This window comes from Microcebus murinus, chromosome 16 (genome assembly GCF_040939455.1).
Source record: "Microcebus murinus isolate Inina chromosome 16, M.murinus_Inina_mat1.0, whole genome shotgun sequence".
NCBI classification, from domain to species: domain Eukaryota; kingdom Metazoa; phylum Chordata; class Mammalia; order Primates; family Cheirogaleidae; genus Microcebus; species Microcebus murinus.
Window position 1 is genome coordinate 30,932,188 of NC_134119.1, and position 12,461 is coordinate 30,944,648.

At 54.5% G+C, this 12,461-nt stretch overlaps 1 protein-coding gene across 1 annotated transcript; it reads right to left on the reverse strand.

The window, feature by feature from the left end:
- Positions 1–396: 396 nt before the first annotated feature.
- E2F1 (E2F transcription factor 1) lies at positions 397–10,792 on the reverse strand. Its single transcript, XM_012755149.2, has 7 exons — positions 10,388–10,792; positions 5,037–5,127; positions 4,449–4,668; positions 3,513–3,665; positions 2,112–2,226; positions 1,786–2,008; positions 397–1,663 (listed from the first exon to the last, which is right to left on the reverse strand). The coding sequence occupies exons 1-7, from the start codon at positions 10,646–10,648 to the stop codon at positions 1,416–1,418; spliced, it is 1,311 nt and encodes a 436-aa protein (XP_012610603.1). The 5' UTR covers positions 10,649–10,792; the 3' UTR covers positions 397–1,415.
- Between the last annotated feature and the right edge of the window lie 1,669 nt (positions 10,793–12,461).

Sequence of the window (12,461 nt, forward strand, 5' to 3'; positions counted from 1 at the left end):
AGACCCTGAGAGCTCCATGAGGAGAGGGAACACACATGTACCCAGAACTGGAATGCACCTGACACAGAACCAGGCCCTTATATCTGTTGCATGTTTACTAATGCCCAGAAATGTCTGGAAGAACGCTGATCAGAGCGGACTCTGGGGCTGGGGAAAGGAGAATTTACTCATGACTTTGCACTAATGTAGCATTCCTGACTTTCTACAAAAATATTTACTGTATTGGTTTTAAGTTAGGACCAAAATGGTGACGGAGCCTGCCTTTCTTAGGATTATGGGGCTCAAATCAAAGTAAATCAGACAGCAAGGGAAGTGGAGAATGGGCATTTTCCCAGCAACCTTGGCCCCTCCCCTCCCCAGATTTGCTCCCAAGAGAGCCTCGGAATCCAGCCCAAACATCATCAAAATATTTATTAAAACCAAAGCAAGAGGGAACAGCGCTGTTAGGAAGCAAATCAAAGTGCAGATTGGAGGGTGGGGCAGAGCAACAAGGGGGGGCACTTTAACACCACAGGAGGGACCCCTCGCCACCCCTCCTGCCCACCATGTCAGTGAAGGTCCCCCACTCACCTCTCCCATCTCATATCCATCCTGGGGGGCAGCTGAAGTGGCCCCCTAGAGAGGGCCCACCCCACCATCCACCCACTCTGGCTGTCAAGTCAGCCTCCCTTCCTCGCTCGCTTTCCCAATAAATAAATCACTCAGGCCTCAACTCCTTGGGGGTGGGGTGAAAGAACAGCTCAGGGACCCGGGCCCTAACCCAGGGGTATAGGGAGTCAGGGTATGAGCCCCACCCTCCTACCCTTTGCTGGTTCCCAGGCTTGCCAAAGAGGCCTTGATAAATAAATAACGCTCCATTAAAGCTTCGATCAGAAAAACCTTTAAGACAGAAGTGCTCTCGCTGTCCTGCAAACCCAGCCAGCCAAGGCCTCCCCGCACGGCCTGGTCAGTGCACAGGAATCTGGGAGCAGGTGGCCACCCTGGGCCTTGTGGGGCCCCCGGAGCAAAAAGACCAAAAAGTGCAGTTAGAGCCCCCCCACTCGCACACGTAAACTCATGCACACACATGTGGACACACTGGGGCGTGTCTGCAGTGCACACACAGATGTGTTCACCTTCATTCCCCGGTACATGCACGCACACATGCTCACACATCACACTCAGCCCAGGCACACACGTGTAGGGTGTTGAGTGCATGCACATACACACCACACACACAGAATCCTTCCCTTCCAGGCTTGCTCAGCCTCCTGGCAGTAGCCAGACCCCAGAGCTAGACGCCACTGAAGATAGGAGAGAGGAGTATAAATTAAACATTTCCAATCAGGGCGTGGGGAGGACGGCCGGGGCAGGGGGCTCCAGGGCTGCAGACACTGGGTGGGCATCTCAGGAGACCCTGGTCCCCCTAAGCCCCGTCAGAAATCCAGGGGGGTGAGGTCCCCAAAGTCACAGTCGAAGAGGTCTCTGATGCCCTCACCCTCCTCAAGGCCAAAGTGGTAGTCGAGGGCCTCATGTGGGGGGGAAAGGCTGATGAACTCCTCAGGGAGGAGGCTGGAGAAGTCCTCCCGCACATGCTCCAGGAGCGAGTCGGCCGCCACCAGCGGGGACAGGCGGTCCTCGTCCACAGGGGCCCGCAGGCCACCCATCCGGGACAACAGCGGTTCTGGGGAAATGGGGGAGCATCACAGGCCCGGGACGCCCCAGCAGGGAGGACAGAGGGGGATGGATATCATGCCTGCCCACCCACCCTGAAGAGGGGCCCTGCCCCACCCACCCTTCACCCACCTTGCTCTAGGCTGAGCAGGGACTGGCCAGGATCGGTGGTGGGGGATGAGGGGGGAGATGACGGTGGTGGCACTGTGGTGGCAGGATCAGCTGCCCTGTCTTCCTCCCCAGAAGCTGCCCCCTGGGCCGAGGTGTTCTCAGGGCTGATCCCGCCCGCACTCTCCTCAGGGCACAGGAAAACATCGATGGGGCCTTGTTTGCTCTTAAGAGAGATCTGAAAAGTCTGGGTGGAGACAGCAGACAGGGTAAACTGAGGCCCCAGGGAACACCAGCCCAGCCCAGCCCAGCCCAGCCGGTCCTGGCAGGCCTAGAGTCCCAGGTCTCACTTCTGAAGAGTCCACAGCTTGGAGCTGGGTCTCAGGAGGGGCTTTGATCACCATGACCATCTGTTCTGCAGGATCTGCAATGCTACGAAGGTCCTGGCATGTCACGTAGGCCAGGGTTGGTGGAGTCAAGGACCATGAACTCTGACCCTGGGGGCCACTCACCCACACAGCTCACAAGTTGGGGCCCACATCTGCCTAGTCACTCCTATCTTCTCAACCTCCCACCTGTTAAAAACCTACCTCATTCCTCTGAGCTTCAATTTCCACATCTGCACAATGGGACATTTCTACCCTTCTAATCCCAAGGTAATGACGGCTGCCTGCAACACTTCCACTAAAATGGTCAACATGGGCCAGGCAGTGGCTCACGCTTATAATTCCAGTGCTTTGGGAGGCCACGACAGGAAGATCATTGAGGCCAAGAGCTCAAACCAGCCTGGGCAACATAGTGAGACCTTGTCTCCACAAAAAATAAAAAAAATTAGTTGGGCATGGTGGCACACACCTGTAGTCCTAGCTACTTGGGAGGGAAGCAGGCTGGCCTTGAACTCCTGGGCTCAACTGGTCCTCCCACCTCAGCCCCCTGAGCAGCTGGGATTACAGGTGAGCGCCACCACACCACCTCTGGAAATTTATTTTGACCCGTGATCTTGGTGTTGATAGTTGTGCCCAAAATTACTAAACACAATTTGGATATCTACTAAAAAAAAAACATTTTAATGAAGTTCTTATTTTTATGAATGAAAGAGATCTCTTAAGTTTGAAGCTACAATTATGTACCTGACTCACTGCACTAAATTTTATTGCTGGTACTAGCTTTTTTATTTTTATTTTTTTTGAGGCAGTCTCACTCTGTTGCCCTGGCTAGAGTGTCCTGGCGTCAGCCTAGCTCACAGCAACCTCAAACTCCTGGGGTCAAGCAATCCTTCTGCCTCAGCCTCCCGAGTATCTGGGACTACAGGCATGTGCCACCATGCCTGGCTAATTTTTTCTATGTATTTTTAGTTGGCCAATTAATTTCTATTTTTAGTAGAGACAGGGTCTCACTCTTGCTCAGGCTGGTTTCGAACTCCTGACCTTGAGTGATCCACCTACCTCGACCTCCCAGAGTGCTAGGATTACAGGTATGAGCCACCTCGCCCAGCCTAGCTTTTTTTTTTAACTTGCATGGTTTCAGGTTGGATATTATGATCCCCCTTTTATAGAGGAAACAGTCCCAGAAAGGCTAAGTTAGGTTAACTTGTCCAATGTCATATATGAGTAAATGCTGGGCCAGGACTTGCATCTAAAGCCAGAGCGCTCTCCTGAATCCAGAGCCCAGGGTAGCAGTTCTGGTCCCACTTGGGTGGGGCCCCTGCCTGCTAGGCCACTTTCGGTGCCCATCAGCCAATCCAAGGATATCGCTGGCTGTCAGAATCCTCAGAGAGCAGCCGCAGCTGCGTGGTGCAGATGTTCATCAGGTGGTCCAGCTGCTGCTCACTCTCCTGCAGTTGCTGGAGGTCCTGGGTCAGCCCTTCAAGTCGCCCACTGATCCCCACCGTGGTATGGCTGCCCCTGTGGGGAGGCACCAGGGGGGTTAGCAGTTCCTGGCCCCTCTGCCCAGGAGCCCTGGCTCTTGGGACTGAGTCTGCTGTCACTCCTGTTCTGTGAGACCCAGGCACACCCCCTTGCCTCCCTCTGGGTCTGGCTCCTCAGTTGGGCTCCAAATCAGGCTGTCATGCCTCTAAAGTCTGGCTAGCATGTCTCACCTATGTGTCCCTCATAGGGGGCTGGAGAATTAGATGATGGCACAGACACACCACGGAGTACTACAGTTGTATAAAAGGACAAGAATGCATCAGAAGTACACAGCATTTCCAAGACATGTTGTCAAGTGAAAAAAAAAAGATACAGAATGGAAAGATCTACCAAAAACTGAAAACGCAGATGTATCAAAGAGAGGGTGGCAGGATAACTGGAGAGACGTGAGAAGGAAAAAATAAAGTAAAAATTAACAAGAATAAACATCTGTGTCAGACAAATCTCATCAATGGCAACAGAAGCCAGAATAGTGGTCACATAGTGGTCACCTGGTGGCATGAGGGATGGGCAATGACTGCGAAGGGGCCCAAGAGAACCTTCTAGAGTGTTGGAAATGTTCCATATCTTGATCTGAAAGGTGGTAACCCAGGTGAATAAATATGTAAAGCTACACGGAGCTGGCTATGTAAGATTTGTGTACTTTTCAGCATCTGTCACCTCAGGGAAACCACCTCTCCTGAGCCTCAGTTTCCCCAGCTATAAGACCCTCCAGGCTGGCATGGGCAGCCAGGTCTGCCCTCTTTGGCTGATACCTACAGCCACTGGATGTGGTTCTTAGACTTCTTGGCAATGAGCTGGATGCCCTCGAGGACGTTGGTGATGTCGTAGATGCGCCGTTTCTGCACCTTCAGCACCTCGGCCGCCCAGTTCAGGTCCACAACGCCGTCGGCTGAGCGGCTCAACAATTCCAGGAAGCGTTTGGTGGTCAGATTGAGGGATGTCTCATAGCGTGACTTCTCCCCAGGGGATTTCACACCTGAGCAGTAGTCAACCAAGGCAGGGTCTCTCAGCACCCACCCCCAGCCCCAGCCAGGCCTGCCTCCCTGGCAATGTGGAGGATGGGTGGGGAGAGGGCAGATGGCTCCTTCCCCTTGGCAAGGCCACACAGGGAGGCCCTGTGGCTGCTGCCTGCCAACCACAGCATTCCTCTTCCAGCCAGGGAACTCCCCACCCCCCAGGGCCTGGGGAAACCATGCCAGGAGGCCACTCTGGCTGCCCCTCTGGGCCCCCAGAGGCCTGGCCCAGGCCCAGGCCTGATAAGCCAGACTCTAGTCTGCAAGCATGTTTGTCTGTCCACACCTCCAACCTGAGCCTGGTCAGAGGCCTGCTCTGCTACATGGGTACCTTTTCCTGGGTGGCGGCCTCTGCCCCGGACTGGGCCACTACTCTCAGCCAGGTACTGATGGTCAGTTTCCAGGTCCAGCCTCCGCTTCACCTGTGGCAAAAACAACGGGAGGATGCCCAGTAACCAGGAGTGAGGCCATAGGAGACCTGGCTGAGGGCTTGGTGCCCCTGGGCTGCCCCCGCCTCAGTTTCTCTTACCAGGATGCCTAAGTATGTGAGGGAGATCCTAGGGGACACAGGATGAGGGTCACAATCCTACCACACAGGACTGACACTTAAGTGGAAGGCAGAAGACCCAAGTTCAAGCCCCAGCCTCACCACTTTTCTGCCTCAAATCCAACCTATCCCCACATTCTGTCTCTCGCTATAAATCTGTCTAAAATAAGTATGCAGGCCAGGCACAGTGGCTCACGCCTGTAATCCTAGCACTCTGGGAGGCCAAGGCAGGAGGATCGCTCAAGGTCAGGAGGTCAAAACCAGCCTGAGCAAGAGCAAGACCCCATCTCCACTAAAAATAGAAAGAAATTAGCCAAACAACTAAAAATATGTAGAAAAAATTAGGCAGGCATGGGGTGTAGTCCCAGCTACTTGGGAGGCTGAGGCAGGAGGATCGCTTAAGCCCAGGAGTTTGAGGTTGCTGTGAGCTAAGCTGACACCACGGCACTCTAGCCCAGGCAACAGAGCAAGACTGTCTCAAAAATATAAATAAATAAATAAGTAAATAAAATATGTCTGCAAAGTTTTAAATACTTTTCCTTCAAAAGATGACCCCTATTCTCCTCCTCTTAAGTATAGGCCATGTCATACAGATACTCAAGTACCCTAATGATGGGCACAAGTGACAAGGAACTGACCTCCCACCAGGAACATGGGTGAGCTTGGAAGCAAATCCTCCAAAATTAGTCATGACTTCTGATGACCATAGCCAGGGCCAATATTTTGGCTGCAACCTTAGAAGAAACCATGAGCCGGAAGCATCCAGCTATGTCTTCCTCGAAGCCCCAACCCACAGAAACCGTATAATAAATGTTTGCTGTTTTAAGCCACTGAATATACAAGCGCCTTGGGCAAGTCACCTCCTCTCTGGTTTTGACTAAGCTACAACCATGGTAGCAGCTGTGCTCACCAAGTTCTCTGCGAACATTAGCTCATTCCATCTTATGCACTGGCAGTACAACAATGGCCCCATTTTACAGATAAAACAACTAAAGCTCAGGGAGGCCCAAGGTCATATATCCAGGAAGTGGCAGAGCCAGGATTTCTACCCAAGGTCTGAGGAAAAACCCAAGCTCTTAACCTCCATGGCCTCTGGCTCAGTTCCACACTCAAGGATCGAGTCCCACAGGCAGGTCAAAGGCACCCTGACCCTCCCCTCCTACAGCACAGGGCCTCCAGAGCTGGAATCTCTTTCTGCCCAGCCTGCCACCCTCCTCACATCTAGGACTCCTTGCCACTGTCACCTCCCACCTGGGCTGCTCAGCAGTCCTCACACTAGCCTCCACTGCAGCCGGGCCTCATACAAATCTCTGTCACTGCTCCTGCTGAAGACCTTCTTCCAGCTCCCCGTTGCCTTGTCGCCCACATCTGCCACTTCTCCATATGAACTTCTGCTGAGTCAGGTTTTTCACAAATCTGTGCCTGCAAGCCTTAGCCCTCCCTGGATTGCCCTTGCCTCTCTCCCTCCCCCTTCATACCGGCTGCCTCCACCCATGTGGGCAGCAACCTATCCATCAGTTAGGACAGATGTCACCTCTTCTCCCTGTGAACTGCCTCAAACCCGACCTTTCCCCACATTCTGTCTCTTGATACAAATCTCTGCAGATGCGTCTGTCTCACCCTCATAGGTGGGTCTAAGTACTCTCTGCATCTGCCGTGGAGCCTAAGCACCAGCAATATCTGCCAAATGAAGCACCTCGCACGCTTCCAAACCGCGACGCTCCCTCCCTTGCACACGCCACCCAGGGAAGAGAAGAGCTACCTCACCTGAGCACTGCATTCGCCCACCAAGCCCTCCAACCACCTTGCAGCAAGTGACGGCCTCCTCCTTGGAGAGGTCAGATGGCCAGTGACAGGCAGAGCCAGGATTTTCACCCTGGCAGGCTGGTGCAGAACCCAGGCCTCCACACACCAACAGGAATGTACCCCCTGTTCAACCAACCCCCCCCACCTCTTCCCTGAGCCCACCGCCCTTGTCCATTCCTGAAGGCTGAGCAGCGCCACACCCTAAAACAAGACATCAAGCAGATGCCCATTTCTGCCACTTCTCTCTAGATAAGCCCTGGCACAGGGGCCCCGAGAGCCAGGGACGAAGAGATTCACTGTTGAAAAAACCCGAACAACTCAAACACCCATTCGTGAAGCAGAGTCCTGAAAGCTGTTCACATAGTCCCTGGACCAGCAGCTGTCACGAAGTACTGAGGTAGGTCGAGACAGAATCCTCTCAGACATACTGACGAGCAAAATACTATTATAGGGCAATATATTTATATGATCCCTTTCTGAATTAAAAAGCTTAGGAAACTTTTCTCTGGTTCCGTTTCCATTATTATAGAACACATTTCGGGGCAACATCCGCATGGGAGGGCCATGGGAGGACCGTTGCCTTATCCGTGCACTGTGAAGGATGAACACGGAAATAAACAGAAAACTAAAATTTTTAAAACTTTAAAAAATGAAAGTTGTCACAACCATCTAAGAAACAAAAACCACCTCAGGGAAAGAAAATAGAAGGAAAAATGGATGGGGCTGGGATCCTGCCCCCTTGGACTTTCTAGTTTCACATTTATTATATTTATGAGAGAAAACTCTAATAGCTTTTTTTTTTTTTTTGAGACAGAGTCTCACTTTGTTGCCCAGGCTAGAGTGAGTGCTGTGGCATCAGCCTAGCTCACAGCAACCTCAAACTCCTGGGCTCAAGTGATCCTGCTGCCTCAGCCTCCCGAGTAGCTAGGACTACAGGCATGTGCCACCATGCCCGGCTAATTTTTTCTATATATATTAGTTGGCCAATTAATTTCTTTCTATTTCTAGTAGAGACGGGATCTTGCTCTTGCTCAGGCTGGTTTTGAACTCCTGACCTCGAGCAATCCGTCTACCTCAGCCTCCCAGAGTGCTAGGATTACAGGTGTGAGCCACCGCACCCGGCCTCTAATAGCTTTTTATTAAGGGCCATGACAACAGGGTGGAAGTGGACAGGCCAGGGCAGAAGGAATGGCTGAATTGCAGAGGTTCATATACAGAAGGGATTCAATGAATGTTCACTGCTGCAGAAGCCAAGCCTGTAACTTATTTCAAGGACTGCCCCAAACGTCGGTGCGGAAAGTTGCTGGAGGCCGAAAGCTGGGCCACATTTCCAGACTTCAGCTCCAGGACCCTTTCCTGCCCACCTTCAGAAAAGGCCTAGTGGCCCGTAGTACTGTGGGGCAGGGGCTCCTTACTTGTCTGTGTGCCTAGCACCTCACAGGCATTCACTAACTCAGCAACTATTGAATGAATGGAATGCTCAAGCCAATGAGGCTGCCCCTGGCACCACTGTGAGTGAAGCAGAGGCAGCAGGTGCTTTTCTTTGCCCCGTCCCTCCTGAGCCTGAGGTCCATAACCCTGCCTGCAGCTCAACTGAGGACAGGACTCACAGGTTCTCTTAGGTCTCTGCAGCCCTGGGCCTGCTAAATGCTTGTGACACAACTGAAGGGAGGATGCTTGCCCAGATCCCAAGCTGGTACCCGCAGGGTCAGGCCCCTGGAGTAGGAGATAAGCTACAACCCCTCCCACTCACTAGGAAGAAGGGCCCCTAAGACCTTTCTGTGCTTTCTTCAACCTCTATTAGCATCCCCAGGAGACGAGGCATCCCTGAGGTCAGTCAGCCACTCAGGAAATCCAGTCCCACCACTCACTAGCTGAATGACACAGGATGGTTCTAACATCTCTGGGCCTCAGCTTCCCTATCTGTAAAAAGGGACAGTTGCTAACAGGGTTAAATGAGTTAATTGGGTACAGCCCTTGGCACAGAGCCTGGCACACAAATCATCAAGACAATGATGGCTGCTATTGTTATTATTATTAGCATCTTGGGGATTCTGGAAGGAAGGCAGCACTGGGCATGGGGCCAAGGGGGCTGGGGAGCCTTCCCAGGATGCCTCAGGGACCAGCTGCCACCCACATCCCCATCAGCAGTTGAGCAGCTTCTACCTCCTGGTCCTGGGCACTGCCTCACCCCTCCCACTTGTTCCAAGCCCCCTGCTGAGACCCCATCCTGCCTGGCCAGCCCCTGCCTGCCTGCATGCCCCACCTTCACCCACAGGCTGTGCCAGTTAAACTAGTCCCCACACCCTGTCCTGCGGCCCACAGGTCCAAGCTTCAGGCTTCCACTCCCTTCTCCCACTGTAATCCACCAGCCTCTCCTGTCCCTCTTCCTTCCCTTCCGGCCCCCCATCCCCAATCTGAACCTGGTCTTGAGCACCCTGCTGCTCAGGGACCAGGAACTTTATCAAAGAATCTCCCTGGGACCTTTTCTCTCTCCTGGCTCTGAAGGCCTCCTCTCCAGCTCCCAGAGGCCCAGCCCACCCAGTCCTTCCACAGAGGCTCAGGGGTCTGCCTGCCTGATTAATGAGGTTCCCTGGCAACCAGGGCCTGGGAGGGTGGAGGGCAGCAGATGGAAGGACAGGCATAAGGAGGGGATCAGCAGCTGGCCCAGATGCCCCGCCCCTGCAGAGAAGGCCTCCCAGCCAGGAGGGCTGTCCCCAGAGGCCTGGATGGCCAGGCCCGCACCTGGCAATCGAGCATCAAGGCAGGAATGAGGGTCTCCTCTATGATTCTCCCAACCCCTCCTTTAACCGCCCCAAGCAGCCATGCTCACTACTCAACCACAAATTCTGATCTGAAGCCAGCAGGCCTCAGTTCAAATTCCAGCCCCACCACTTGCAGCCGTGTGACCAGAGGCAAGTCACTTTCCCCCTCTGGTCCTCAGTTCCTCCTCGGTCAGATGGACACAGTGACAATACCGAGCCCACAGCGGGGCTGAGTTTTAGCTGGCTTGAAGTAAGTCTCTGCCATACAGTAAGCGCCAGATGAATACACGTGGACCATTATTATCACTGAGTCCGACGCTCAAGAGGCTCCAATGAGGAAGCTGAGCCCCAGAGCACAGAAGAGCAAATAGGGACCGGCCTGAGGTCACCCCCCAGCCTAGGGCGGGGCCCAGAGGCCCAACCTAGGCTCTGCGCCGCCCAGCCCCGGCGCCTCAGTCCACCCCGCCCCCGCCCCCCGCTGTCCCCAGGCCAAACACAGCGCCCGCCCGGGTGTGGGCCGGGGCTACAGGCAGTGCTCTCAGCCCGGCGTCCCTGGGTCCGTACCGGCGGGCGGCCGAGCGCCGGGCGCGGCGCGCTGGGTGTGGGCCGGGGCGCCTGCGGCGTGGCGAAAAGCAGCAGGTCAGGGTCGCAGGGCCCGGCGGCGGGCGCGGCGGGGCCAGCTGGAGCTGGCGGGGCGCTAGCGTCCTGCGCCGCGGAGATGATGACGATCTGCGAGGAGTCGAGCAGCCGCAGCGCGCCGGCCCCGAGCAAGGCCTCCAGCGCCGGCGCGCATGGGCCGCCCGCGGGGGCCCCAGCCACGGCCATGGCGCTCACGGGCCGCGCGGCCCAGGTGGCAGGCGGCGGCGGCGGCGCGGGCCCATGGCGGCAGGCCGCGGCGAGGGCTCGATCCCGCTCCGCCCCCGGCCGCCGCTGCCTGCAAAGTCCCGGCCACTTTTACGCGCCAAATCCTTTTTGCCGCGAAAGAGCCACGAGCAGCCGAGCGCCGCCGCCATTGGCTGTCGGGGTTGTGACGAAGGCGGCGGCGGCAGCTCCCATTGGCTGCAGCGCGCCGGACCGGCGGCGGAGGGCGGGACGGGGCGGCGGCGCGGGGCGGTGCGGCCAATCGCTGGGCGGGGCGCGCGCAGGCTTTGTCCGGGCGGTGCCAAGCGCGTTCACACTCCCCGCCCCCAGCCCGGGCGGCCCCTGCTGGAGGCGTGGGGAACCGGACCTCGACCCCGCCCCCGCCCGGACTCTCCCCGTCCTGCTGATCTTTCCTAGTGAAGACTGGGCAGAGCTTGGTATTTGCGCATCTCACCAGTAGCAGCTGCCACGTGACCCCCAGACCCTCAACCTGTAGCCCCCACGCTCTCAGTTCAGATCTCCAGAAGCTGCCTCTCTTCCCTGGATCCCCAGACCCACCTCCAAAGTCCCAGCCACATCTCCCATCCTCAACTTGCAGATATGCCATTTACTCCCAAATCCTGCCCTAGCCCTCTCACCCAGAGCACAAGCTGAAGAGTGTGTGCGAGGAAATGGGGAAGGATGTCAGGCCAGTCTGGGGCTTTCCTACAAGCTCCATTTTACCCAAAATCCCTTCAGTAGCCACCACACAGCTTCTGCTTGAACTCTTTCATTCACTCAATCATTCAACAAAGGTTTCAAGAACCTGCTTAGTGCCCTATCCTTAGTTTAGACCTTGACTCTGGCCCTGAGGAGCTCATGCTGTAGTGAAAAGAGAGGAGGAGGGGAACAGAGAGGTAACAGATGTTTACAATATGATGAAGCGTTTCCACCATTAAGATAACTTCATGTTAGATCTCACAAAGGGAGGAGATGAGGGGGCTGAGCATGAAAATGAATCTAATCCTGAAGCCCTGGGACATTTCCGTCAGTATTTTTGCTCAGGTCATCGTTCAGGGCAGCCGATTTGACCAATATCGTCCTCTCTGTGCCAGAATTTGTGTGAACACTGTAAACAGATTTATAATTTCTACCAACTTGTTTGCTGTCTGGTAGGGGTGACCCACAAGAAAAAAGTACCTAGGACACAAACAAGAATCAAATTCCTAGGCCCAGTCTAAATATCACTTCCTCCAGGAAGCCCTCCAGAGTCAGAGTTACTCACTTCCTCCATTGCCCACTGCTGCCTCTGTTCCAGTGCTGACCACACATTCCATTACTCCAATCTGCCTTCCTCTACCAGTCTGGGAGCTCCAGCAGCACTTCCTCCCAACACTGGCCTGGCCCAGAACAGGTGCTGATTAAGGTTATAAAACAAATAGAAGCTAACTCCAGAGGCTACCTAGAATGCCACAAGGAGGCCATGGTTCACCAAGGGTGGTCTTTGGCCTCTGATTTCAGAATCACCTGGGCACTACTTAATCTTAGGTCCACTCAGGCCCTGCCAGTTTAGAATCTCTAGGTGCTCAGGAATCAACATTTTAACACTGCCACCCCCCCCCATTCCAGGTGATTCTTATGTCTGCTCACATTTTGAGAACAGATTGGTTATCCAACATGTGTGGTACAGCCTCAAATAATAGCTCCTAAGGATGCTTCTCATCTTCGGTTTCCTAATTTGTAATATGGGCACATAGACTTTGCCTTGGCTCCTTCCAGGGTTGCCATGAGGATGAAA